Below are 26,163 nucleotides of genomic sequence, written 5' to 3' on the forward strand. Positions count from 1 at the left end.
ACAAAAGAAATAAAGAGGAGAAGAAGGAGAAATATCTGATTTATCTACTGATCACTATCTCAGTTCCTTAGTAACGGCCTCAAAGCCTGTCTGGACAAAGACAAAGTCACTGAGCCTTCGCCTGCCCTCCTCTTCCTCTTTGTCTTAAGGTAAACAATCATCAGGTTCTCCAGGTCATAGATCTACAGATATTTTAAGCTTAAAAGTTCACCCATATCCCACTGATGCAAAACACTACTGTCACTCTGAATGTTAAGGAAATAAGAGCTTTAGTTTTCTTTGGAAATCAGATGGTATTTGTGAGTTCACATTAGAGTTATTACGTTTTTCAGTGCTCTTTATATTCTGTATTGATTTGTGCGAGTGTTATTCATTTGGGCTTCGCTTCACCTTGTCTTAGATATAAAATGTTTTGCTGACACCCAGAGGTTTGTTTGGCAAAATACACATTCTGGTATGAACCATAGGTATGAAAAGAACCTGAGTAGTAACTGATGATGCCCATTTGAATAAAAAAAAAAAAAAAAATTTAACATTTTAGTTAGTACATCGGATCTATTAAAAATATATATTTAATTAAATTTAATTACATTTTTCTTTTTTGGTAGTTTTACCTTTTGTGAATCACTTCATAACTTACTTAAGAAATGTGGTATACAGATAATCTACAATGATCTATTAACATCTACCCAGCACTTTGGGCAGTTTGTCAATGCCCAGCGTAGGCCACAGTGTCTCCGTCTTTCCTTTCAGGCCGATCAGCCTGCAGGAGGCTTTGGATGCGTATCTCCTGAAGTTAATTCATGAATTGTAGCAAACTCTTGTGTGATTACTCATTAGCCCAATGCGTCTTGTCGGCTCCTCTTCCATTAAGTCCCATGGAGAGATAAGACACTCGCTCAGGCCCTTAAAACCAAAAAGAGGGATTGTGCCTTTTTAATTTGCTGCTTTAGGCTCCTATTAAGCAACTCATTTATTTCTCTTTATGCCTGGCTAAGGTTTCTATTCTCTTAGCAACAGCCTGCTCAGAATGAACACATTAGCAACTTGATTCTGCTTCCTGCTCTGTAATCACTCTGCGCTTTCCTTGCTGCCGAAGCAAGAGTTGTTGTCACATCTAGATGCAGCTTCGTGCAGGAGGTTAAAGTTTCACTCTGAATCACTCAGATGTTTACCAGTGAAGAAATATATGAACTTGAATATTTAATGTTATTAAGGAAAAAGCTTTTCCCCAAGTAAGTAAGTTTTGCCATTGGTATTGTGTTGCGTTTTTTTAAAATCTAGTATTTTTTAAATACCCTATGAAATGTGAGATAGTTCTTTCTACTTCTAGCATCTTACCAGTAACAGACTTTTGTTTACTCACTTGAAGCACAGTGTAATATGAAAACACCACGTTTGTTTCTGCTTGTCTTGTGTTTCCTTGGACATGATCTGGTTGTAATATTCCTCTAATTTTTGGATGTGAAGTTTGTTTGAAAAATCTAAAAGTAAAAACAATAATAGTAATTATAATAGCAGAATTTGGATAACAGAAACGTGCACTAGTTGTCACTGGAGATGTTTGGAAACACCCGGTGTGAACTGAACAACTTGAAAAGATGTTAACACCAGGGCCAAAATAGGTGTTATTTATACTTTTCTCTTTATTGTGTCCTCAGAGGAAGTGATGATTGCTCCTGCAAAGTAAGCGACACAAACAATGTATATAAAGGCGTCAGTGGGCTTTGGTACCGACTGCTCAGCTAAAATATGCTGCTTTGAAAAATCAATATTCCAAACTTCAATGATGTGCTTAAAATTCTTCAACTCTTCACAGATCATCCGAGTTAAACTGATGCTGTGGTTTAATATGAAATATCGCAGCTCTTTAAAGACCCAGCTGTAACACTGTGCATGTGTCTCTCTGCAGAAGGTTGGGGTGCTGTTCAAGATCCGAGTGGTGGGAGGATTGACATCCTGCAGCTACCTGTCGCCGCAGGACAGCCGGCCACTCTACAACCATGCTGTTGACAGGTAGGATCTCACTCAATCACACAGAGGATCTACAGTATCCTCTGCTGCACTACACAACTACCAAGATACTATTCTAGTGCCCCTCATGTATCACACATGTACTGTAACCTTGTGTGAAAAGAAACAGTATAAGTCCTATACTGCCTCCTGCTGGCTCTATCCAGCCACCACGCCGGTCCTGCCTCAACCAAGATTCAAGATTCAAGATTTTTATTGTCAAATGCACAACAATAACATTAAGCAATCGCTGGCAGTGAAATGCTTGAGTCTCAGGCTCTCTTCTAACAATGCTCAAGTAATACAACCTATACAGTAAAATAAGATAGAAATAGTGTAAAATAGAATAAAATGGAATATCAAAATTTAAAAAAGAAAATAATGTATATATATCTAAATATATATAAACAACTGAGGAGAAAATAAAGAGAACTTCATTCATTCAGTCCTTGTCTTTATTTAGCTTATTTTATCTCTCCCTCTCACTCACATCGACACAGACACACACACACTTACACACATTGTCATAAGACTCATCTGTAAATCCGACAGAGAGCTTCATGCCGAGTGACAGAAGAACTAAAGAGAATATATCCAGTATGTGTCAATGTAGAGACAATCCCCTGTTGTGTGATTCCAACTTAAAACAGTGTCTGCACAGGGTTTTCTGGTTATTTTCTGGACTCAATATGTGAGGGGAGCTGTGCATGCATTAGACGCTGTTCAGACCTGGTGTTACCATCGGTCCTCGATTCCATCGCTTCGACCACATCTGGAGGTGGTCGCATGTGGTCCCACTCTTTTTGCAGATTGAAGGCAAATGTCTTCTACTCCGTTACCTGACCCGGTTCAGGGTTTAAACGTATTTTGATGCCTCTCAGTGTGTTTATGTCAATCGGTTTGTATCCACTGTCTCAGTATCAGCTCTGATCCACATGATGATTTTCAAAAATCTTTCCTCATAACTGCAAACTTCATTCATTCAGTCCTTCTCTTTATTTAGCTTTTTTTTATCTCTCCCTCTCACTCACATCGACACATACTGACACACAGACACACACACACTTACACACATTGTCATAAGACTCATCTGTAAATCCGACAGAGAGCATCATGCCGAGTGACAGAAGAACTTAATGCTGTGCACTTTTGATCAGATCTGTCAGGATGGATGAGACAAAGGCGCAAATACATGCGGAAAAACTGATGATGCACATATATATACAGTACATCCTAAGAATGAGCACATGCATTAATAACTTGGTTCTGCTCTGTAATCCCTCAGACTTCTTATCTCACCTGCTGTGTTGTTATCCATCTGTAACTGTAGTTTCTCTGTTCATGTGTGGAGGCGACACAAGCAGCTGCCAGATGTTAATAAGGGAGTTTGAATGTTTAAATAAAAGTATAGATCTTTAATTCTAAATAACTAACTCATAGCCTTACAATAATTACATGTATCAGCCATGGCGCATTGATGGAGCATGGACATCTGTTGCAGTAAACACCAAATTAAAGCAACTCAAAGCCAAAACTGAAAAGATTACATTTTCATATCCATAACTGTAGACAACAGGTTTTGTATTGCATCAGAAGAAGAGCTACGTTTCCCTTTAGCAGCTGGACACTAAGAGGATTACAGGCAACAGAGTATAATGACTGCAGTTTGACAGCGTGGAGATAAGGCCTTTGTTTACTCTGTGATAGAGAGCATCAAGGTGTCTCTATGTACAGCTGAGGATCTTAGTATAAATCTCTGCTGCTGTTCTGCTGAGCTGCAGCAAAGGTCAGACTCCACGCAGGAGCAAGGAAAATGAGATCGAACGTTGTGTGTGTGTTGCCGTGTAAGCGAGAGAGAGAAAGAGTGAGATATAGAAAACAAAATGTAAATTTGACTTTGCTAACACACAATTCCCACAGGGAGATCAACATAAATTAGACAAATAAGAATACACCAGTGTGCATGTCAATGCTTTAGGTTCATTTTGTTCATTTATCAAACAAATCTTCTGGTCGATGTGTGAAGCCTCTACACACAATTAACTTCAGAAGGAGATTATCATATATTATGACTTTCTACTAATGAGGAAACACACAATAACAGAGAAGCTACCATAGAAAAAGACTTATAAACAAAATAACGAGTACAACGATATGAAGGGGAGCGGTGAGGTGGGAGGGGCACCCTTATAAGGAGGGGTCCCCAAAACGTTCTTTCATTTAGAACGATTATCACAAGAAGGAATAAATAAAGGAAACCCACCCATCTCTGACACAAGGCTGAAGATCTGTAACTAAAGATCTAGAAACTGGATTGTTTAGTCCACTGAAGTTTGGACTTCTCCTCCACCATGAACCACCCTATACTCATATATCTTTAGATCTATTCTCTTTCCTTTCAAATATCGTTTAGAAAAGCACGCACATCTTTATTAGGAGAGAATAATGATTTTGTACTTTACTACTCCGCTTAACTGTTCATTAATTTTGTTCCAATGTAATTGCTCCTTGTCTGGGTGTGGTTACGATGTTTGTTTCTGCTGCACATACATATTCCTTCATCCAACTGTAGAGTGCACAGAGAACACAGACGACATGAGGTCTGCTTCAGAAGACATGATGGTCGTACTCTTCATCATCTTGATAATACTACTCTTCTGTCAGGGCCCCAACACTATTGAACTTAAACCTGAGTAACTCAGAATGACACCTTCACTGTCATGTTTCAAAAATAACTTTCTATTATTATATTTGTTTAAACGTTTCTCCTTTGCCATATCTTTTAAATAATGTATTGTATTTTTCTTCTTTTTGTTTTGCTCGGTCTATTGGTGGTTGGAAACCAACATCAAGGTGCATTACAGCCCTCTACCATAGAATCAACATATTGGTCACATCACATGATGTGATCCTTTCATGTTGGTGTTGATTCAGACTCTAGTGGGGGAAGCTCTGCAATATAAACACCAAACATCAGCCATTTGTTAGTTCATGTTGTGAACCCAGGTCTCACCTCAGCCTGGTAATCCTGTGCAATCCTGCTGTTGCTACTATCTGTGAAACAAGATGAATGAAAAATATGGATCGGAAGCTTGTCAGATGTTGCTCACCAGCAGCGCAGATTTCAACCTCCCTTGTTTGCGGGTTCATGTTTATGGAGATAATGCTTTTCATTATCACTGGAGAACAAAAGGTTAGAAGATGTGAACATAGATTTGAAATGTAATCCCACTCTCTTCTCCTGCTGGATTATAGAGTGCTGAAGATGTGTGGCACCGGGGGGCCTCCTCACGTGAAGCTCGTCATAGAGTGGGAGCACAAGACTAAAGAATGGTAAGAATCAGGCACATACGTGTTCACTCCTCGAGCCTCCATGTAGGCTGCATGCACACACCGTCTGTGGATGTCATCATCTGTTGATTTGTTATTGGTGTTTACTCAATTCCTAGAACTGAGAACATGTGAGTACACTGATTGAGACACTTTAAACCAGTGTGTGTGTGTGTGTGTGTGTGTGTGTGTGTGGGTGTGTGTATGTGCTCCAGTCTGTTTGGCACCATCCAGGAGGAGGTGGTGAAGGATGCAGAGAGTGTGAGGAACCAGCAGCAACAACATCTGCAGCAGCACAGCTGTACCTTAGACGAGTGCATCCAGCTGTACACCAAAGAAGAGCAGGTAAGACTGAAGGCAGCACGACTGCCAAGTAAACAACCAGAAGTCTCTAGTCTCAACATCTTTGTATCTTAGAGTATTTTTGTCCAAATGTTAATTAATGCACAGTGGCTTGTATAAGGAAGCACAATTTAAATATATGAATAGTTTAATCAAGTTTATCGGCTCCGGAGGTGGCTGCATGAAGTCTGATAAAATTATTTTAAGTGATGTCACACTAGTCTCACATGGATGGAATATTAAGCCCCTAAATGGATCATAACATCGTAATTTTATCACAATAAAGGTGTGTGTGGGGGGGGGGGGGGGGGGGGGCTGGATCCCAGTTCTGACATTAAAGACAAGCATTCACACCTACAGTCAGTTTATTATAATAATATTTTAAATCTTATTAATAAAAATTGTAGTCTTCAATACAGCTGATCCTAATGTGCATGTCTCGAGACACTGCACACAGAAAGACCCCAACCTGCAAACAAACCTTCTGGCTGTGCGGCACCCCCACTCACATGCACTCTCATTACCATTTCACACAGTGCAGCACCGGTGAGACCAAAACTTTTTATCCCGACATCCAAACTTTTCACTTTTTAGTCTTACTTCTCTCGGCCTCCCGTTGTTCTGAGTGTAAGGGACTTTTCCAACCTCATACATGGTTTGCAATTTTTGAAGCTGAGTACTTTACTCCCTCACAACGACACCATGAGTGAATTCATTCACTAAAAGCTCAGACGTCTCTGCAGAGCTGCAGAATTACTGAGTTGATAAGGTCCTCATGAGAGAGGCTGAGTAAAGTGTCTTTCGGCCTGTGTTATTCAGGCACCTGTGAAGTGCTGTGCACATTTTCATTTGAGTTTACACAACACAAGGTTGGTCTTTCAGGGGACTGGGAATTTGGACGACTCCCAAGTGAAACCGAGTTTATTCAGCTCTACACTAAAGATGTTAGTGATGCGATTCAAGAAAACTAGTTTCATTTAGCTGTAGAATCTCTCAGTATTGTACCACAAAACCTGAGTAATGTGGCTGCTATTGATGGGAGGATATTCAGGGTCACTGGTGGATGAGGAGAGTACCACATACTTTATCTTTTCATTCCAAACTAGTCTGTGATTCATGATGTTAGTGGAAATCAACAGGCAGACTCAAGATAACTGGGCTGGATACAGATATAAGCGTAGAGCAAACTGAGGTCCGCAATTGTGATCGCGGCATTCAAAACAAATCATTTAATTAATAGCTTAATTGAAATCAAATAAATAATAAAAAACAAATAGCTTTGCAATTATAAGAGGAATTTAAAAATGAGTTACTGCATCAATAAATAGTTTGAATTAAAAAGGGAGGCATGTGTTAATACATTAAAGCCGGGGTTGCAAAGCCTGGAAAAGCTGTAGGGAGAGAGAGCAGGATCCAATGTGCAACAGCACAACAGACTGAGACTGCATGGAGACGACCTTTCTGCGACTTGCTTACTACCTTCTCACCATCGTCTCTGCTTCAGCGGTGTGTGTCATCTGCAGGGAGGGCGCAGGTGTGAAGGAAATGATTGGTTGTGTTTATTATAGACCTTTTTTTTAAATGGCTTTTGGGGACATGAAGAGGATTCTAACAAATACGATGAAGAGTGTTTCAGAAACAACTTGCCAACACTAACTTGAATTCACAAATAAATTATATATTTTATAAATCTTTTTGAAAATGGGTTTGATTTGCATTTCAATTTCCAGGAGATTTTCTTGTCAAATGCCTGATTTGCTGATTAATTTCACTTCTCTTTATTGCTTCAACATAAAAATGTCAAACGCCGTCGGTTGAATGAGGAATGAAAAAAGACCTAACATTTGAGAAAAGGCAATAACATTTTCACTCGTGACTTGTAAAACTGTGAGTGCCAGGAACAACAGACCAGATGGATCGGTTATTCACTCCTGATGGATGCGATTCATATTCAGAGCCTTGGGGACTGTGTACAACTCAGTACCTCAAACTGAATATATGGACAATAAACGCATCGATAGGTGAGTGCAGTGAGTCAGTTGAGAGGGAGTTGGTTGTAATAAGAAACCGCTTCGCCGCAGGGAGCCAGTGACTGAATCAGCTCACACTACAACAGCTCATCACTTCATGCATATCTCTCCTTGAATGTTGCTGTGTTCAATAAAAAGATGTCAGCCGTGAGGGAAGAAGTCAGGACGACCCGCTGACGATTACTTCAGGTTCGTCGCCACTTTATTCAGCAGTGTGTGAGTGAAGGTCTCTACAGATAAAGCACACTGTACAGTATAGCATGTTTGTTAGAGTACAGTCTAGCATGTTAGGACGCATATATCTGAGTCAGTTGCACTGGAGATTTTCTCAGAACTTTTCCTGCCAGCCCACATTATAAAATGTCCGTGTGAGCCCATGTGAGAAAACAGCAGGGAAATATCCAGATACAATAGTTCACAATCAGCAAGTGGGCGAGAGTGACAGACGCAAGAACACGAAGAATAGATATCTGTGTTAAATAAATAAAAAAAATACATAATCCAGACACGGACAATGATGGGAACTAGGAAAAACAATGAGATTTGGCGGTTTTTGTCAAGAAGGGCCAACGCTGTGTTCTGTAAACCAAAACACTGAACTTTCTATATGTAATATTTTCTAGGGAGGGAATAACATCAACCTTCTGACTTCAGTGACACACAATGTGTTTTGTTGGATTTAATTGGGTACCCTGCCTAATTTAATATATAAAGACATATCTCTAATAGCAGATTCCACCTGAAGACTAGACGAGATTGAGATAACATAATAGCTTCATTTTAACTACTGAGGGGAAAAGGCTGTGTAAGTGTTTGCCATTTCTTTGAGTTAAAAAAAGAAGACCGTGTTGCATATTGGATCAGCATCGCGGTCATAGGATGTTCTACTCCCACATTGGCTCTCTGCACATCTTCAGTCTTCCTTTTTAACACAGAAGAATAAAGAAACCTGCTTTATATCTTAAAGATACAAACCTCATGAACAAATTATTACTCTGTGTGCCACCTCACCGTGACTGTCGAGCTGCTTCTTCTCCTCTAAATACATATTGAAATAGCAAAAGGACGATACACTTGGTGTATTGTGTAATACAAAATATACAGTACCCTCACTTTAAATAGGACAATCATTTTGTGAATAAGATATGTGTCGGAGGATGAAATGGAAACGGACTCAAACTGCAATGGCAGCGTTAGGTTTTCGTTGCGTTATTGCAACAAGAGCCAATGGGATTATTCCGCAAAGTCCACAAACCAGTGGCGTCTGGAAAAATTGTCTATTTACCTTCTGAAGAATGAATTTTATGGATGTTTGTCATCGCTTTATTTTAGAGCAAACATGCAAAGGCTGATATTTATTCTTGGCATGTACCAGCTCTCTATCTCTCTCTCTCTCTGTCTCTGACGAACAGACGTGGAGGCTCGCTGCCACTAAGGAAACAGACGAGTTGGAGTTTAGTCAATCATGTCTCTCATCAGAAACATAACATGAATTCATTTCAGTGATTACTGGGGAAGAGTTGCTGGAAATGTTCCCTAATGACTGTTCAAACTCTCAGCTCACTCAAACCACTCAGTTTTCTTCTCAACACCCTCTATTCTTCGTGGGGTGGATTCTACCAGATGTTGGAACATGTGGACTTGAGAACATCACGTCCCCCCTGCAGATTTATCAGCTGTTAAGTCATGTAACTGGTGGAGTCTTACGATGCCTGCGAGCTCCACGAGGACCCCCTGTCCCATGGAGTACAACATTAAAAAGGGAATTATATTAAAACATATAAAAAATACCTGACAAACCAAGTGAAACACAAATCCCCGATACAATTTGTACATATACGGATCCCCTACACAAATTCAGAAGTTAGGTTAGGTATAACTCAACTAACGAGTAAACTTAAAACCACAATAATAGAGAAGCTAAAATACCAAAACTTTAATGAAATGTCACGTACATCTCCCCTGTAGTACAACAAAATAATGGGATCAATGTAACAGTTTATGAAACGTTTGTTTTTGTGACATGATGCATTATCCTGCTGGAAGAAGCCATTAGAAGACAACTCATCTGTGGCCAGAAAAGGATGAACGTGGCCAAGAGCACTTCTTAGAGAGGCTCTGGCTTTCGAACAATGATTCACTGATGTTGAGGGACTAAAAGTTTGCCAAGAATATCTTACCCACACACTTATCCTCCAGCAGCCTGGATGATTGACACAAGGCGGATTGGGTTCAAGGATCCCTGCTACTGACACAGAACTCTGACGGCACCATCTGCAGCCACAGCAGAATTCAGATTCAGGAGGCTTGACTGTGTGTCCATTGCAGCCTTGCATTTCTGTTGTTGTCCGACACTAGAGGAGACTATTCGCCTCAAGGTTTCATGTTTTGCTTATTCTGAGATGCTTTTCTTCTCAGCACAGTTATAGAAAGTGGTTATCTGAGTGGCTATAGCTCCTGATCGTCCTCCTCTTTTCTACAATCATCTCCATCTGCATTGCATCCACTCACTGCAAATTCTTGTAGGGCGAATGGATTTTTGTCTTTCTTCAATCGGCTGAGTCCATCATTGGTAGTTTATTTGGGGCAACTTTGTCATTTTTTGCAAATGAAATGGTCTGCCTTATGATTAAATTACAGGATTAATTCGTTGTTTTTTTTGTAACACACATTTAACGCATGCGTAGAAGAAACTTCCAATATACCCACAATTCCGCCCACTCTGCACTAGTCACCATTCTAAAGCAGTCAGATGGCAGCTGCTATTCAATCAAATAAACAACATGGATAATTCTGATGAACCTGAGAACCTTCTGGACGGGAAGATCATGTTAAAAAAAAAAGATGGAAGATCGAACATTCAATAAAGCCAAGGTGATATGTACACTCTGTGGGAAGACGTTATCGTTTCACAGTAGTAATACCAGCCTAAAGTTACACCGGTCGGCGAGGGGCGTTCAAGTGCAATGCGCCAAACCAGCTTCACTCGCAGGACACATTGGGCAAAAGAAGCGGTCAGCTTTTCTGTCATAGTATGTGAACAAGTTAGTTTGCCTCACCAACTGGCTAAAGAACCACTAGCTAAGAGGACCTTGAGAGGCATTAGATTGTGTCATGGTGTGGTTAATGGTTGTTAGACAAAAAATATAAAAAATGTCAACCATCCTATAAAAAGAATGGCTAAGAAGCTCAAATAATTTCTGTTTAGGATGAAGATTATATTTATGTTCCATATGGAATAGCAAAGACAACTGTTAAAGAACTGCCGAGTTGCAGCACCATTGTTCAGTTTATTTATTAATATAAACAGAAAACTTGTTAAATATATATATATTCGTCTTTTGTCATAAAATGTTTGTTTTCACAAAAATATACTGAGAAAATCGCTAATGTGATCAATCATGATTAATCCATAGAAACCTGTGATTAATTTGATTACAAATTGTAATCACTTCACAACCCCTATTTTTATGCTTCACAGAGTCGATTTGTCAATTTGTTAATCGTTATCTTCAATCAACGTTTGTTGGACAGATGGTGGTCGACTGAATCATTTTAGTTTATCGACCAACTCTTCTGCATGTCTTTTTGATTTAAGTTCCATTTTAAACAAACTCTGATCAGCTGCTTCGGAAACATTCAATCCAGCCGGTCTGACTCCAGCAGCCATAGTATGGTCAATTTTTTTGAAAATAACATTATATGAGCATATTATATTTGATGTTATAATATATCCCAACATTATATCATGCTCCTTATCTGCATCTGCACAATTTAATTGTTTTTTGATAATAAATGAATTGGTTTGAGTGTTTTTGAGTGGATTGGGATTTTAGCTTCTTAAATGTGAATTTCTTCTAGTTTCTTTGCTCCTCTAATGACACTAAAGTGTATATCTTCGGTTTGTGGACGGTTTGAGACTGAAGATAGAGGAGGTGTCTTCCGGCACAGATCAAAATTGTTTACCACTGACATGTCATGGACCAAATAACTAATCGATTAATCAAGAAAATAATCAATAGACGATGCGTCACCAAATGTCAGCTGGGATTTGGATGATTGGTTGCTTCCCCCCCGAATGACCATGGAAGGATGAATGGATTGATTGGTTTTAATAACGCATGACTCTTTAAGCACACAGGATTTTAATCAGAGTGGATTTAATGAAAAACGTATTTATAGAGACAATTATCTGAAGTGAACACGTCTCATTTCCAGACCAAGTGACCACAGATATGAACATTTGGTGTTTACATCATTTTTTATTTGTATGAATGTTTCATTGATGATTTCACCGATTGTTTCCAGCTGGCCCCTGACGACGCCTGGAAGTGTCCCCACTGTAAAAAGTTTCAGCAAGGCATGGTGAAGATGAGCCTGTGGACTCTCCCTGACATCCTGATCCTCCACCTCAAGCGTTTCCGACAGGTAGGATGCACTAATCACCACAAGTTCTTAATTACAAAAACCTGCTGTACCTAAACTGCACCCAACGGCAAACGCCCAACTGAGCCGCTAGCTGGTGAAGATGGAATCCAGCAGCTACAGGGTCTGATCTTGCCTTGAAGAGAGAATATTGGACAGATTACCAAACCACAAATTTAAATGAATGCTAATGTCCCTCCTTGTTTTCTCCAACACTGCCAAAACAACTCTCTGTTTGATGTTCTACAGTTTGGTTTTCCAGTCTCCAATATGTGGCCAAAGGAAAAAAAAGTAATTCAATTGTAACGATAGCTTCTCTACAATTGAGTTTTTGTCAGAAACAAGAAACGAACAACTATTTGCCTAATAGGAAGAAACTCCACTTAAAATGGCTGCACCAAACTCAACGATGCTTGCAGGCTCCTTCAGTCCCTCAACTGGAGTCGAACTGATTTGATCATGTCACATTCATTACTCTCTACATTCTCCCAATTTAAGCTGCAAAGATTTCCCATCTCGCCCTTTGCTGGGCAATGCCTCTCCTGCCCTGCCTGTCAATTCAGCCCCCCCACTACCTCAGCATCCACCTGCAGCATTCGACTGGGGGGGGGAACTCAAAGATATTTGCTCATAACTCCCAGTTATATCCATGTAATCATATCTTGGGGTGTAGTGAGGCTGTAGCCTAGATGCCAAACTCTAACTTTGTTTTGCTGCTGAAATAAACATTTCCAACACCTCCATCTATTATAGGCAAAGTCCCTGACTTCTGTTCGAGCAGCCTATCAACATGCAGCATTTCTGTGCGCACCATCACCCTTACCGTAACAATGTTCTATAACAATGTCACGGCATTCAGCCCGGCAATTATAAAGGAGTCAGTGAATCATATCCCTCACCTCCACCGGTAACTAGGTTCTCTCTGTCTGGAGCCGTGGGAGCATGAATACATAAATACCCAAAATATAGATACCTGCAAACCAGTGACGTCCCCTTAACCCTCAGCTTATTATTAAATGTTATATGCTTCCCACGCTTTCAAGTCAGCAGAGGTTTTGTTCCCCACATTGACTGTTTATAAAGATGGATGGCATAGCTGCTACCTGAAGGTGAAGCCAAAGAGTCCTGCTCGCTGCACGGATGTCAATGCCACAGCTCCTCGCCGTGAACACAAATTGCTACATTTGTTGCCTCTATAGCCCAACATTCATAATAATGATAATGATAACAGGATATTATGAAATGTTTTTGTCTGCGCTGAAGAATTGCTCATCACAATATCTGATCACTTATCTGTCCGATGGCACTGCTCACTTCGGCCAAGTCCAGAAAAGGAGACAGTCCAATTCTATCAGGTGTCTTTTAAACAGATTGCATTCACTGTTCACATTCCACACAGCTTCGACGAGGCCCACAGCACCTGCACCTCCGCCCAGTAGGTCTCATAAGCAGTTGGCAGCCTGTGTGCTCACTCAGGCCCCAGCCATGGGCATCAGGTGCATGCCTGTAAAATCTCATCCAAGGCTGTCCTTCCAGATTATTGTATTTGAATGCAGACAGTCATTCTGCCAGGATTGAGTGATCACTTCAGTAGACCCTGAAAACACTGCTGGCCTGTGGTGCAGGGCTCGTCAGCTGTGAGGCTGGTTTACCACACAGTGACGCAGCTGGTATTGATGCTCTGCCGTGCCTCTGTCCACATTGACCATCAGTTTAAGTTGGAGCTGGACCTGCTTCAACTACCTGAGGAAGAACAGGAAGTCGATCAACTGTTCTATCACATTGACTCCAAGGAAACCAAAGTCATCCACACCTAGGTGATTCAACATCACTGATGGAACAGGGTTGTGGTCAAAGTGCTTAACATGTATTTTAACGTCCTAAGCTCTCAGCAAAATTCAACATACTCAGGCAGGAAGCTGCATGAGGTTTTAGTGACACACTGATTCCAGGATGTATCAGGTTATCCAAAGTTACATCTCAGCCTGTTACATTATTTTGATATATTCACGAATAAAAACATTGTTACTCGACAGGTGGGTGAGCGCAGGACTAAGCTGTCGACCTTGGTGCGTTTCCCCCTGACTGGACTGGACATGGCCCCCCACCTGGTGAAGAGGAGTCAGAGTATGAGGAACCTGGACATGGGGCCGTGGCCCCCAGCCTGGAAGCAGCCGTCAGGACAACACCCCGACATGACCCTCCCACTTGACTATCAGTACGACCTCTACGCTGTGTGTAACCATCACGGAGGAATGCATGGAGGACATTATACAGGTGTGGAACTGTATAATATGTTATTTACTACATGAAACATCACTCACATTTACAAATGTGGCTTTTACCGTTGACTGCATTTTGACAGTTGAACAGACACCAGCTGTTATAATACATTCCCTCAAATCATTTGTTATTTAAAGCCTATTTACTTTGCTATGAAAACTTTCCTGCTCATATGTTTCAGTCTATTACTAGTTTTTATTGCAGAGGCCATTCATGAGTATGAATGTTCATATCAACATGCATTGTGATAATTGTAAAGTGAGATGTGAGCATGGAGCTTAAAGTCTCCACAATCCCTGCTTCTCAACAGCATGAACTGGGAGGTTGCAGAAGCATACTGTCAGAAGCATATTGCAACTGAATAGAGAGCTGGACTTCATAAAAAAATCAGCTTCTTACCAGTGTTGGAGGCATTTTGGTCTTATATTATTTCCCTTCAACCTCTGTAAGGCAATTGCAAATATACTGGATTGGTGATGCAATCTGGCAGCGAGTGGGAAGGTGAACGTGATAAATAGTTGAGGCAACACTAGGCCTGTGACCGCATGGAGATCTTTTGTTAAAGAAACAAAACTTTGAGGATAAATGTAAGAGAACTGGAAACAGCAGGAAATGTGGAGGATGCAGCAGCTGTTGTCATGACAGCTTGGGTGTCCTCTCACTGGCTTCTTCTGGTGCACCATGAGATGGCTACAGCACGATAAAAGTAAAATCTGGACTTATACCAGCGTTTAACAGTAAGACGCCAAAATGAAACGGCCACATGAGAGTTTTCATAGTTTTGTTTATCCAGGGTAAATCGACTGAGCATTACGCTCACATGTGCTGTGTGTTTGTTTACTGCAATGAGCAGAGCTAAAGATAGTTCTCCACTGCAGCTGCATTATTGATTTGAGGAGAGCAGCTAAGTGTGTCGGCGAGCGGGTCTTTGTTTATGTGGCCCTGCAACTATGACAAACACAGAACAATAGTGTGAGCACAAACTACAACCTGCAGTCAAAGACTTGCAACCCAAGCGCAAAGGTGTGTATACAAATACCACTATAACTACTACTTCTACTACTTGTACTACTTCTAATAGCCTTTTTCTTTTAATTTGACTTGATGAAATTTGAGGATTTTCTCCATGTCCCTTGTTTTTGCAGCTTACTGTAGAAATTCAGTGGATGCCCAGTGGTACAGTTATGATGACAGCAGCGTCGACCTGGAGCCAGAGGAGGAAGTATGTACCAGAGGAGCTTACATCCTCTTTTACCAGAGACGCAACACCATTCCTCCGTGGTCGGCCAGCAGCTCAATCAGAGGTACGCTATCAAAAGACGAGCAAACGGGAAAACATGCATAATTCAATGGATAACCAAGCACATGATATAATGGATATGCCTGTATGTATGACAGAATGTTTGAATTTAATGTGTTTATGTGCTTCAAACGCAGGCATTCAGGATTAGGTTGCGCAGTGAGATTGGAGCAGTACTGAAAGGATGAATCCAAGGGAGAGACTCACATAGACTTATCTTTACAGCACTGTGTCACTGCTGGAGACGGGTCTAGCTGAACCATTATCTTTCTGCTATAAGGGAAAAAAACACTCAGGCGTAAAAGGGCAATATTGAAGAAAAAATCGGATAGTTCAAAATAAAGTCGCAATATTACAAGAATAGTCATAAACAAGAAGAGAGTCATAATATTCCCAGAATATTATGACCTTATTCTTAAAATATCATCATAGTTTTTCTTAAACCAATCACAGTCATCTTGGCTTAGCTCACTTGCAATGACTGTGCCTCTGCCAAGTAATGTCTTTGTCCTCTTTCTTGCACCCTAGTTGTTGCATGTACACGCTGAAGTATATGTTTTATTTACCTACTCAATACAATGACAGCGGAGGTAGTTGCTCAACACCTTTAGCATCTTCTTCATACTGGCTGTTTTTGAACCGTCACTACCAGTTCTAGAATTCCTCCTTGTGAGCAGCTAAGATACTTGAACATTGGGGGCCTGGTAGATTGTCCCTATTCACTATCTGCTGTTACATAATCTCATGACGGCACTTGTTATTACCCAGTTTATTGAGTTTTGTATCCAAGGCAGGAATATGACCTCGAAGTGCCCTAAAGAAAGGCGTTGTTTATTTTCATGTCAGGCCCAACACGCACCCAAACAGTCTCTCCTTTTCACAAAGTGAAACCGAATGGGAGCCAAAATGAATGTTTGCTTTTTGACTAAAGACCAGAATGCAGCTCCTACAACACCATGGAAAAGTAAAGCTGTTACATAAGCATGAATTATAGTTTCCTACTCCACAAGGCAGATGCGTCCTTTATGTTTTTGCCCCCAAACGTCATTGGCAACAGCGATTTTTGGATGCGTAAATGAAAAAAAAATTCCACATTTGAATCATACATAGACACCCCCCACGGAATGCATAAATTATGACGCACAATGTCAACTAACTGCTTGAAGGCACCGTGATGATCAACTCCCACACTCAAATGTGTGACAGCAGGGAAACTAGAAATGTTTTATAACTTTAAATTCTGGTGGACTTGTGATGGATTCAAAAGCCTCATTATATATTTTTCCCTGTCGATCAGAAAGAGTGTGCTATAAATTCTGAAACAGCTCCACACACTGCAACGAAAGAGGCATAAAGCCGTCCTTCAGTCTATGCAAAAAGGGGTACAGTTGCAGTACAGAGTTCGGAGATTCATGTTTTTTAATGAGACAGTTTAAACCCATGCTGTGCTTGGATACCCTGATTTGATTAAGATTGAAGGCTGCACACTTCACATCAAATAGCCTAGTGAAGCAGCCCAGCCTTGGCCTTGACGTCATCAAAGACATTCGGGAACAAAAGTGTAAGAAACGTTTGGGGAAACTCTGTAAGGGTAATAAAATACCTGTCCAGCTGTATCGGATAGAGCTGAGAGCCTGCAGTCTTGCCTCTGGCCTGTTAGTTTATCTAATTGTGTTGATCTAAAGTCAACAGAAAAAAAACTGTTCAACCATGTGATGCAAAGGCAAACAGGAGGATAAGAGGAAACACTGAACTAATGAAAGGTTATTATTTCCACTCTTTAGTGAAGGTCAGTGAAAATGTAAAATTATAAACCTTTAAAGGGTTGAAAGCCCTAATGCTCTTTGTTCAGCAACAGAATCATTGTCCTTTGTGTCTTTATGGACTGTCTAATGCATATTAATGAAGTGTGTCTCATCCCTCATGAGAATAATCAGCAGTCAGATCAGGCAACGGTATCGAAAAAACCCGGGCAAAAAGGCAATATCAAAAGCGTGCTTGGTCATGTACAAGGGGAAAGCACCGTTCAGAGTACTGGCGATACAAACAAAGAGAAACGCCTGGACTAAATATAAGGAAAAGCAAACACAGAGGGCAGGAGGGATAGTCGACCTCTAACCTCTAACTAGAAGGTCGGAGGTTCTATCCTACTCTGCCTGTGTCCTAATGTTTGATAGAGATAGTGTTGCTCACAGAAGCACAGCGTGAATGTGTGTCTGAATGGGTGAGTGGTAAATCTGTAAAACACTTTAAGTGGTCATCATGACTAGAAAAGCGATGAATAAATTAGAGAACCGCTTAAGGTAATCACGAACCATGGGAAGGCTGACACAGACAGGAAGTGATAACATATTAATTTAAAAACCAAATGCATGTAAAAGGAGGGCAAAGTCCACAAACACACAATGAGTCCAATAAAAGGCGCCCATGCCAGCAGGTGGCTAGGTGCTGCATACAGAGGCTTGGGTCCTCCTGCAGCACCAACAGTTTTGGTATCCACCTGGGCCTTTGCCACTTATCTTCCCAACTCGTTCTGCCCCTTTCACTTTTACTCACCTATCAATAAAGGTGTAGTTCTAAACCCTCAAAAGTTTACAATTCTTGTTAATGGACAAGGTAATTGCATCCAGAGTAGAGCCCGTCAATCACATGCATTTATACAGTAGAAGTATGTGATTTAAAAAAAAAAAAAATCATAACGTTTGATCATTTTTAAACTAAGACAATGTATGACATGCTAACTGCCACTGACAGGCTTAAATAAAGGAAGTACGGAAAAGACTGAAATAACATAACAGAATGTTTACAGATGAACTTGAAACCTTTTGTTGTGGCTGCTCAGAGGAGTTCATGGTGGAGTACATACTGGAAATGTCAGAATGTCTCCTATCATTAAGGTCTCAACCTTTATCATCATGAAATGTCCTTACATTTACAGTACAAGTACAGGCAATCCAAATGACCCAAAAGAACAGCATATAAGTAATCTGTGTACTTTTTTAACGGCTATCAAAATAAAGTCGATATTTAAATTGTCACGCCACGTTTAGATATTATGGGAGTAAAAGTGAAATTGTACATTAATAGCTGTGGGGGTGGGGGGATTTGATTCCATCTTTCACCCGATTTCCACGATGTCCAGCATTATCTCTGTCTGAGCTTAAATACATCTGGAAAAAAAAAGACACAAAGATTCACTCTGTGTAATGAAAAACAGCATAGGCCCGTGGAAATATGTGTTTTATGTATAATTTTATTCATATATATGCATCAAAGTACAATTTCTGCACATTTCATAACTTTAGATAAAGGGGATTGTTATGTACTATAGTACCTTGGGTATTATTTCTATTCCCACATGCAAAAACAATTCCAACTGTAACATATCGTAATATTGGTTTCCATGGCAGCCGCTACCAATCAATAGTCTGAGTTTCAATGAAGGTTTGTTTTCTGTCCAGCTGATGGACATTTGCACTCACAGGATTTAATTGTGTTGGTGTAATCCCTAAATCCCCCCCGCCTGGAGCCTCTAAAAGTTGTTGAATATCCATCGATTCACTGGTCCAGGCGGGTTTTCAGACGATAAGGAGACCACGAGGCACAAACGATGAAAGTGGAGGTGGAATTAATTACAAGTTTTTCCACTTCAGCTGGGTACCACAAAAAAGCACTTTCACATTCATGCATGAGTAATAAAGAGCAATGAAACCATTACAGGGGCCAATCTATGCTTTGGCTTCTTTTACATCTGATGTTTTTCAACACGTCTAGTTTAAAGGATTGTAAGACTTGTAATAGCCACGAAGTCAAGTGACACCATGGAATTGATCTATTTCTGGCTGTACAAAAGTCTTTTTAATTTAAACATCAGAGCTAACCATTTAGAAGTATTGTTTATTTCATGTTCTCAGTGTATTCCCTTTCTTTCTGTGTGTCTCACAGGCTCCACAAGCTCATCAATGTCAGACCATTGGCTCGTCCGCCTCACAGTGGACAGTAAGAGAGGAAGTCTGGTGTCTCGATCGTCCACCACCTGCCCGTCTTCACATCCCGACTCTCCAGAGTCTCCCGTCTTCCTCGACGATGGTTGTAAAGACGAAAAGGGTAAAAGAGCACACCCAAAGTTTGTTTATTCGCTTATTGATTGTTTATTTTGAGTTCAATTGTGTGAAAAGGTCTTGCATTTGAATGAGAAAACTAAAAGATTTTTTTTCTCTAAATAATTGTTAGGAGGTTTTGAGAGAAGGCCATTTATCAGGGGTCTTGAAGGACGCAGCAAGAGCATGAGAACCCCCAGCAGATCTAAGGACACTCTGAGCAAAGTACTTCCCCTTCGCTGGTCCTTTGGGTCCAAGGACAGACGAAAACCTGACCCAGTGTCTCCGCCGGATCAAGAACCTGCCCCTGTAGAGCTAGTGCAGTACTTGGAATCTGGCCGACGTCCCCGGTGCACAAAGGACCCAATAGTAACACTGATGAGCGAACAGCGCAGCACCAAGGAAGCTGCTGAGGCCCGTGCTGTAGCTAATGTCAAATCGTCCAATGCTGGGAGTGTGAGTTGTGTGGATAAAGCAAGAGATGAGCTGCAGCCAGAGTCTCCAAAGGTCCCAGAGGGCCAGAGGAGACCATTGGACAAGACCACCAGCCTGAGACGCAGCAAGGGGAGCAAGACAAGAGATGAGGGCACCTTGAAAATCAGCAGTAGCTCTAGCAGTAACACCCTCACCAGGAGGAAGGATTCCAGGAAGCAGAGCTCCTCCAAAGGTTCCCAGGATACAGAGACAACAAGGCCTTTCAGTGCTGGAGTTCAGCCCAGCTACAGCACACCCAGCCTTCATGATGGGACCCTGAGAAGACAGAGGGGAGACAGGGCTGAACATCCAGGTGCATTTGAAGAAATCTCAAAGACCAAAAGAGGAGAAGTGCCCAGGAGTCAGGAGGGACTGTTCTCCTTCTTTAAAGGCAACTTCTTGAAGAAGGATAAGGACCAGAAGACGTCCAAGGAGGATGAGTCAGGGAGAAGACGAGGAGACGAAGGAGGCCGAAGGACGCTGTCAAGGCTGCCAGTGTCTAACGGAGCAGCGGGAGGCAGAAGTGCTGCAGAACGAGAACGGTCTAATGGCTCAGGCCATCTAGGCGATGAGCTGGCAAATGGAAAAGTTGGACGTACGACGGTTGACATCAAACGCTCCCAAAGTCAGTCCAACATCCCCACCAAGGCGGAGCCGAGCATGCACAGGACAGCATCTTTGCATCGCAATGGCATGTCCACAGCCCCGGCACCCTCACGCAGCCTGACAACGGACAAACCGTCGTACGGCACCCTGCAGAGGACTCGTTACAGCACAACCTCACTGGGGCGCAAAAAGCCAGTCCCCGAGTCGAGCTTCTGACAGAGCTAGTTGACACACAAACACACGGAGCCTTGTACCTGATATAGAGTGAACGACGTCCAGTCTCGGACATCAAAGCAATAGAGCTACATTCACAGTGAAATCCTTTTTGTTCCCGGAAAACCAAGAAGCAGAGACAGAGCAGATGAGGAGTCCGAACGCTGGAATATAAAGAACAGAATGAAATGATGTGACGTGTCCATCACTTGTCAGAAGAAGTCCATCTCTTGTCTGTTTTTTATCACATGAAACAAGTGCCTGAGAAACTTATATATGCAGTTTAGACCAATGAGTTTGTCTTTTTAGCACTGGAAGCACAGAAGTCCTTACCCACAAACACACACACACACACACACACACTCCACATCAAAATGCACATACCAACACAATATCTATATTCTTACTGTAATTTGAGTGTTGAAAGTCATACATTTATTAAGAATTCTTCTGGTTGTAGTTAGGGTTGCTGACTGTTTTGGTTTATCAGAATGTCGTGAGGCTGCAGTCTGGGATTAACTCCAAAAGTTCAAGGTAAATCCCCTGTGGTATGATTGTTTAAAGTACAGTGTGGCTTTGAACACACAACGTTGATTTGTCCCCATGTGACCCTAACCACAGTTACTGCTCATTCCATTTTAACCAGCAGTAAAGAGATGTCATTTTTTTAAAGGAGACATATTTTGCCTTTTCAGTTTGTCCTAGCTCAAGAGCTGTGTTTGTAACAGATCTGCAAAATGAAAAAAGCCCAAAGACCATAGTATAATGAGGTAGGGGTTGTGAGGGTAGGAGTGGTATTCTGTAGAAGAACTGATCTTGAGCTCTTTATTATGAATTGGCCAAGAAAATGAAAATCTACCGGGACAAGTAGGGCTTTGTAGCTAACCTCTCTATGGTAATAGAGATGAAAAGACACAAATTTGGGATTTTAATATTAAAGCAATATTGACCCTGAGAGGATGTTTGAGATAACACCGGTGAACTTTATTGAATTCATTCCATTTTTTAATTTTAAATTTGGACTCTTTTATTTATTTTTTATCAGATTGTGATTTTTCTGTGCTACCCGGACTCAAACTCGTGTGACATATCTGTGGGTATATGAAAGTGTCGAGAGCGCTGAGATTTTCTCCTGGCTTAAAGTGCACAATGTGTTCGTGTCCTTGTTTGTCGTCGAAGTGACAGCTGTTGAAAACTTGATGGTGAAGAATTTAAAGCTCAACCTTACAAAAATACTCAAATTTACGCAGTGGAGGTTCAGCGGAGGAGTGCTGGTAATAGTGCAGCCTGACACTGACAGCATATGGGCAGTTAGAGAGAGAAGTGGAGATGTGGTTGCAGAAAAGCACTGTTTTTCAATGTGCTTTGTTTTCTTATCCCTTTAATTGGTCCTTGCCTGAACAGTCTAAACCACGGAAGACTTAAAATGCCTAAATGGAAACAAATCAAATAAAGTAAAAGCAAATTCACATTTTAATATATTTTCCTTTTTCTGTTCGTTTACTTTAATTAGCTAAATTACTGATAATCGTGCCAAGACGACCCTGCTAAATGTGCGTTTTTCGTCGTCTTGCAGCACATTGTAAATGTAACTAAAGGTTCAGTCAACATCAGTGTCCCTACAGCTGCAAAGGAAACTCTTTTATTTTGAAAGGCTTTTCTGCCATCCGGTAATGCTCCATGTTCCAACCCATAGACTGTATATAAAGATGGACGGCATGTTCCCAAAATTGAAGCCGAAGCGCCCACTGGTGGCTGGCAGCAGTATAGTTCATTAACTCCGCCTCCTCCTTGTTAGTTGGTCGGTCACGGACCACACTAATAGCCAAAGTGCACCTCGATTGAATTGTTCTCAAAAATTGTTTCATTTACAGTACTTCTTATCACACTGATGTACGTCAAAATGTTAATTGTTCAGGTAAATTTAGTTTGACTTAATTATTTGATTCTATAAGAATTGGCTGAAACGTCATGAACGACAGCCGAGTGTCCCCGGCCACTCCATTAATGCAAATGGATCGTTCTATAACAGCATAACAAGCGAACGTGATGTCCTCACTTACTGCTGTTGGAACATTTTGATGCTGTGTCTCAAATTGCCAATGAAGACCTCTTGGACTTTGCATTTGGAGATTTTGTTGTGTATCTCGTATCTACCCACATAATGATGGATACTCAAATAACATTGGTTAGTTTGGTGCAGCCCTCAAATCGTTTTTCTTTAGGAGAAAGTATACCTGTATAATTGAATTTACATCAGCCTGTTGACAGATGTTGCATAATATTTGCAATTTCAATGGGGAGGAAGGTGTGTATTCACATGAGCTTCTGAATGCTTCTGGACAGTATTGCCTGTTGAATGAGTACTTTATTCAGCTTGCCTTTTCAGAAGCATACTCTAAGAGCAGCACAAATATAGGGTCACCCCATATTACATCAACAAGCTAATTTTGAAAAACTCAAACACCAGCCAGTGCCCAGATGATGTGGTTTGCTGAAGGCCAGTTTGATCTGGTAATGTTGAAGCAGGATCAAAGTTGATTCTCTAAAATACACAAACCTGTCCTTCTTATTGGGAGACATTTTATCAAGGAGTCTGAAAGGATTCAAATGAAACAGCACAGTGTGATATAAGGGACAGATTTCTCTTCCAATTTTATTTAGTTAGTGATGAATGGAATTTTCCAGCAAGAAAAGAGAATTTTTAATTCAAGCTTAAATTCTCCCAGTAAATGAATTCCCTTTGCCTCCGTCTCCCTCCTCAACTCCCACAGAGAACACCCCCTGTCAACAGCACCAGTAAATAATCTATAAAAGTGTTCTCTAGGCTCCACATGGGTGGATCATTGTTGAACAGTGCATCTTCTATTACTCTGCGTCGGTTTGTGATTAATATTTATCCAATGATTTCCCTCCTTCTTGGTGATAAATCTTACTTCAGGCTATCGCTCCATTATGTATCCACTTTTTCAGATTTTCTCGGAGGCTGATGTTCTCCTTTTTCAGAATCTTTCTATTCCTGTAACAATTGAAAACTTACAATTGGCATGTCACCTACTGAAATATATGTGTGATGTATTGAGGGATATGGATCAGCTGGATCACACAAACCTTGTACACACACCACGTTTATTTTTGCGAACACTTTCATTGTGCTGTAAAGGTAACAGGTGACTGAGCAATAATAGTTGAATGTGTTACTCATTGGTGTTGGTCATTTGCACAAGGTTTAAATAGCAGGATTAAAAAAATAGGTTCAGACACTGTTTTGTCCTATAAATGTCAATAGGCATTGATTGTGGCTTTGTTGTTGGAACAGCTGCTTACCAGGAGATTACCGAACCTTAGACATGCAAGTGGTTTTGAAGTTTGTAGAAAAATTTAGTAAATGCAATCCTGCTCGTGGCTGCTCTCCGAAATGTTTGAGAAACCATTTATTTAAGCATTAAAATTAATTTTTCTGAAAGGAAGCTGCTTCAGCTTCCATGTCTGAACAACCTTTATCTCAATATAGTGATTATTAGTTAAAGATTCTGAATAAGAGCATGTGCTAAGATACAAATTATAATAGATGCTTATTATTTAAAAACACACCAAAGTGCAGACTCTTCCTTCATATTCAGAAGTATCAGATAATCCCTTATACAGAATGAATTAAACTCACTCATATCTTGTTTTTCCTCTGATCACAGAGCAGTACATTTGTGCTGTTAAAAAAGAACATATAGATTTTAAATAGGGACACAAAGTCTGTATACATTTTAACGTTTGTTTACACCTTTTTTTTTGGCTCAATCCACATGTAGCCACATACACACAATGTTTACACTGCCAAATTGAGCACTTATGTGTAAACAAGATTTCTGTCAGATGTGGGTTGATCATGTTTTTATATGAACATTTTCTACGTTTTATATAAACATATATAAATCTGTCGAGAGAGAGAGAGAGAGGATTATCATTGAGACTTACCCTGTGGTGTGTACTAATTTGGGAATTAGATAAGGTTGTGCAGTGTATTTCATATTTTTACAAATTGGTGTACTAGGTTTTCTTTGCTGTAAAACACAAGGTTCTTCCTGAATTGTTCTCTGTACATGACAGTGTGTTGTTTATATTTTTCAATACAACAATTAAATAGTCTTTATTTATGATTACCGTCAACAGCTTTTAAATTATCCATCATAAATTCTATTTTAAAATACACAAATCCTAATAAAAATGCAATAATGTTTTACTTTTATGTCACAACACATTGTTTAATAAATACATGTAAGTACTGTAATTATGCAACCTGACCTGAGCCTATATAAAACAAAGTGTGATATTGTTATCTGGAATATTGTTGAGCAGAATTATAATATATATAAATGGAAGTAAATTATAAAATTATATAGGTACACACTTGAGTGTTTGTACTGAAGCGCATTTTGTAATGAATTAATTGAAGTATTTTTTCTTGACTTAAATTTGTTTGTAATAAGCAATTTTTTGTTGTTTAACAGTCGCTTGTTGCAGCTGCCAACAGATGATAGGAAGGGAACTCTTAGCGTGCACTTGTTCCACAGACTGGCTGTTGATGTTTAGTAAAACGATGATAAACACTCCTCTTACACCTTTTGACGTACTTGTATTTCATTTATCACAAATTGTCCTGGAACTGTTAAGGACAATTTGGCTTCACAATACCAACAGATATGCACTGCCAAAGATTGTTTTATATGAATACTATATATTCACACAATCATATATATATATATATATATATAATTCTAACATATATAGTTTGAATTACGAGGTAAAAGGTAGATATTATTCCTGTATTGGACATTTTGCAGGTTTGGTTTTTAACACCTTACATTTATGGATATACGGAGCAGAAAATGCATCTGAAATAAAAACATAAATAAAACATAAAGCAGATTATTTGTGTACCTGAAGCCGTCAGCCAATCAAAGCAGTGTTGAGACATCCGAGAGGCAAGGTGCTGCAGCTGGAGGAGAACATCTGCTGTGTCTGACTGGTCTTGGTGGGGGCACACCAGCAG

General features: G+C 40.4%; 1 protein-coding gene across 1 annotated transcript in view; it reads left to right on the plus strand.

Annotated features, from left to right (window-relative positions):
* Positions 1-25,732, plus strand: part of usp43a (ubiquitin specific peptidase 43a) — a 90,438-nt gene extending 64,706 nt beyond the window's left edge. The window contains exons 9-16 of the mRNA XM_062387109.1: positions 1,913-2,016; positions 5,269-5,346; positions 5,559-5,688; positions 12,024-12,143; positions 14,177-14,417; positions 15,569-15,727; positions 19,669-19,830; positions 19,957-25,732. Of these exons, the coding sequence (XP_062243093.1) occupies positions 1,913-2,016; positions 5,269-5,346; positions 5,559-5,688; positions 12,024-12,143; positions 14,177-14,417; positions 15,569-15,727; positions 19,669-19,830; positions 19,957-21,119 (2,157 nt within the window). The 3' untranslated portion in view covers positions 21,120-25,732. The remainder of the gene's footprint in view (positions 1-1,912; positions 2,017-5,268; positions 5,347-5,558; positions 5,689-12,023; positions 12,144-14,176; positions 14,418-15,568; positions 15,728-19,668; positions 19,831-19,956) is intronic.
* Positions 25,733-26,163: the final 431 nt, after the last annotated feature.

Source organism: Platichthys flesus, chromosome 5 (assembly GCF_949316205.1).
Source record: "Platichthys flesus chromosome 5, fPlaFle2.1, whole genome shotgun sequence".
In the NCBI taxonomy this organism is placed as follows: Eukaryota; Metazoa; Chordata; class Actinopteri; order Pleuronectiformes; family Pleuronectidae; genus Platichthys; species Platichthys flesus.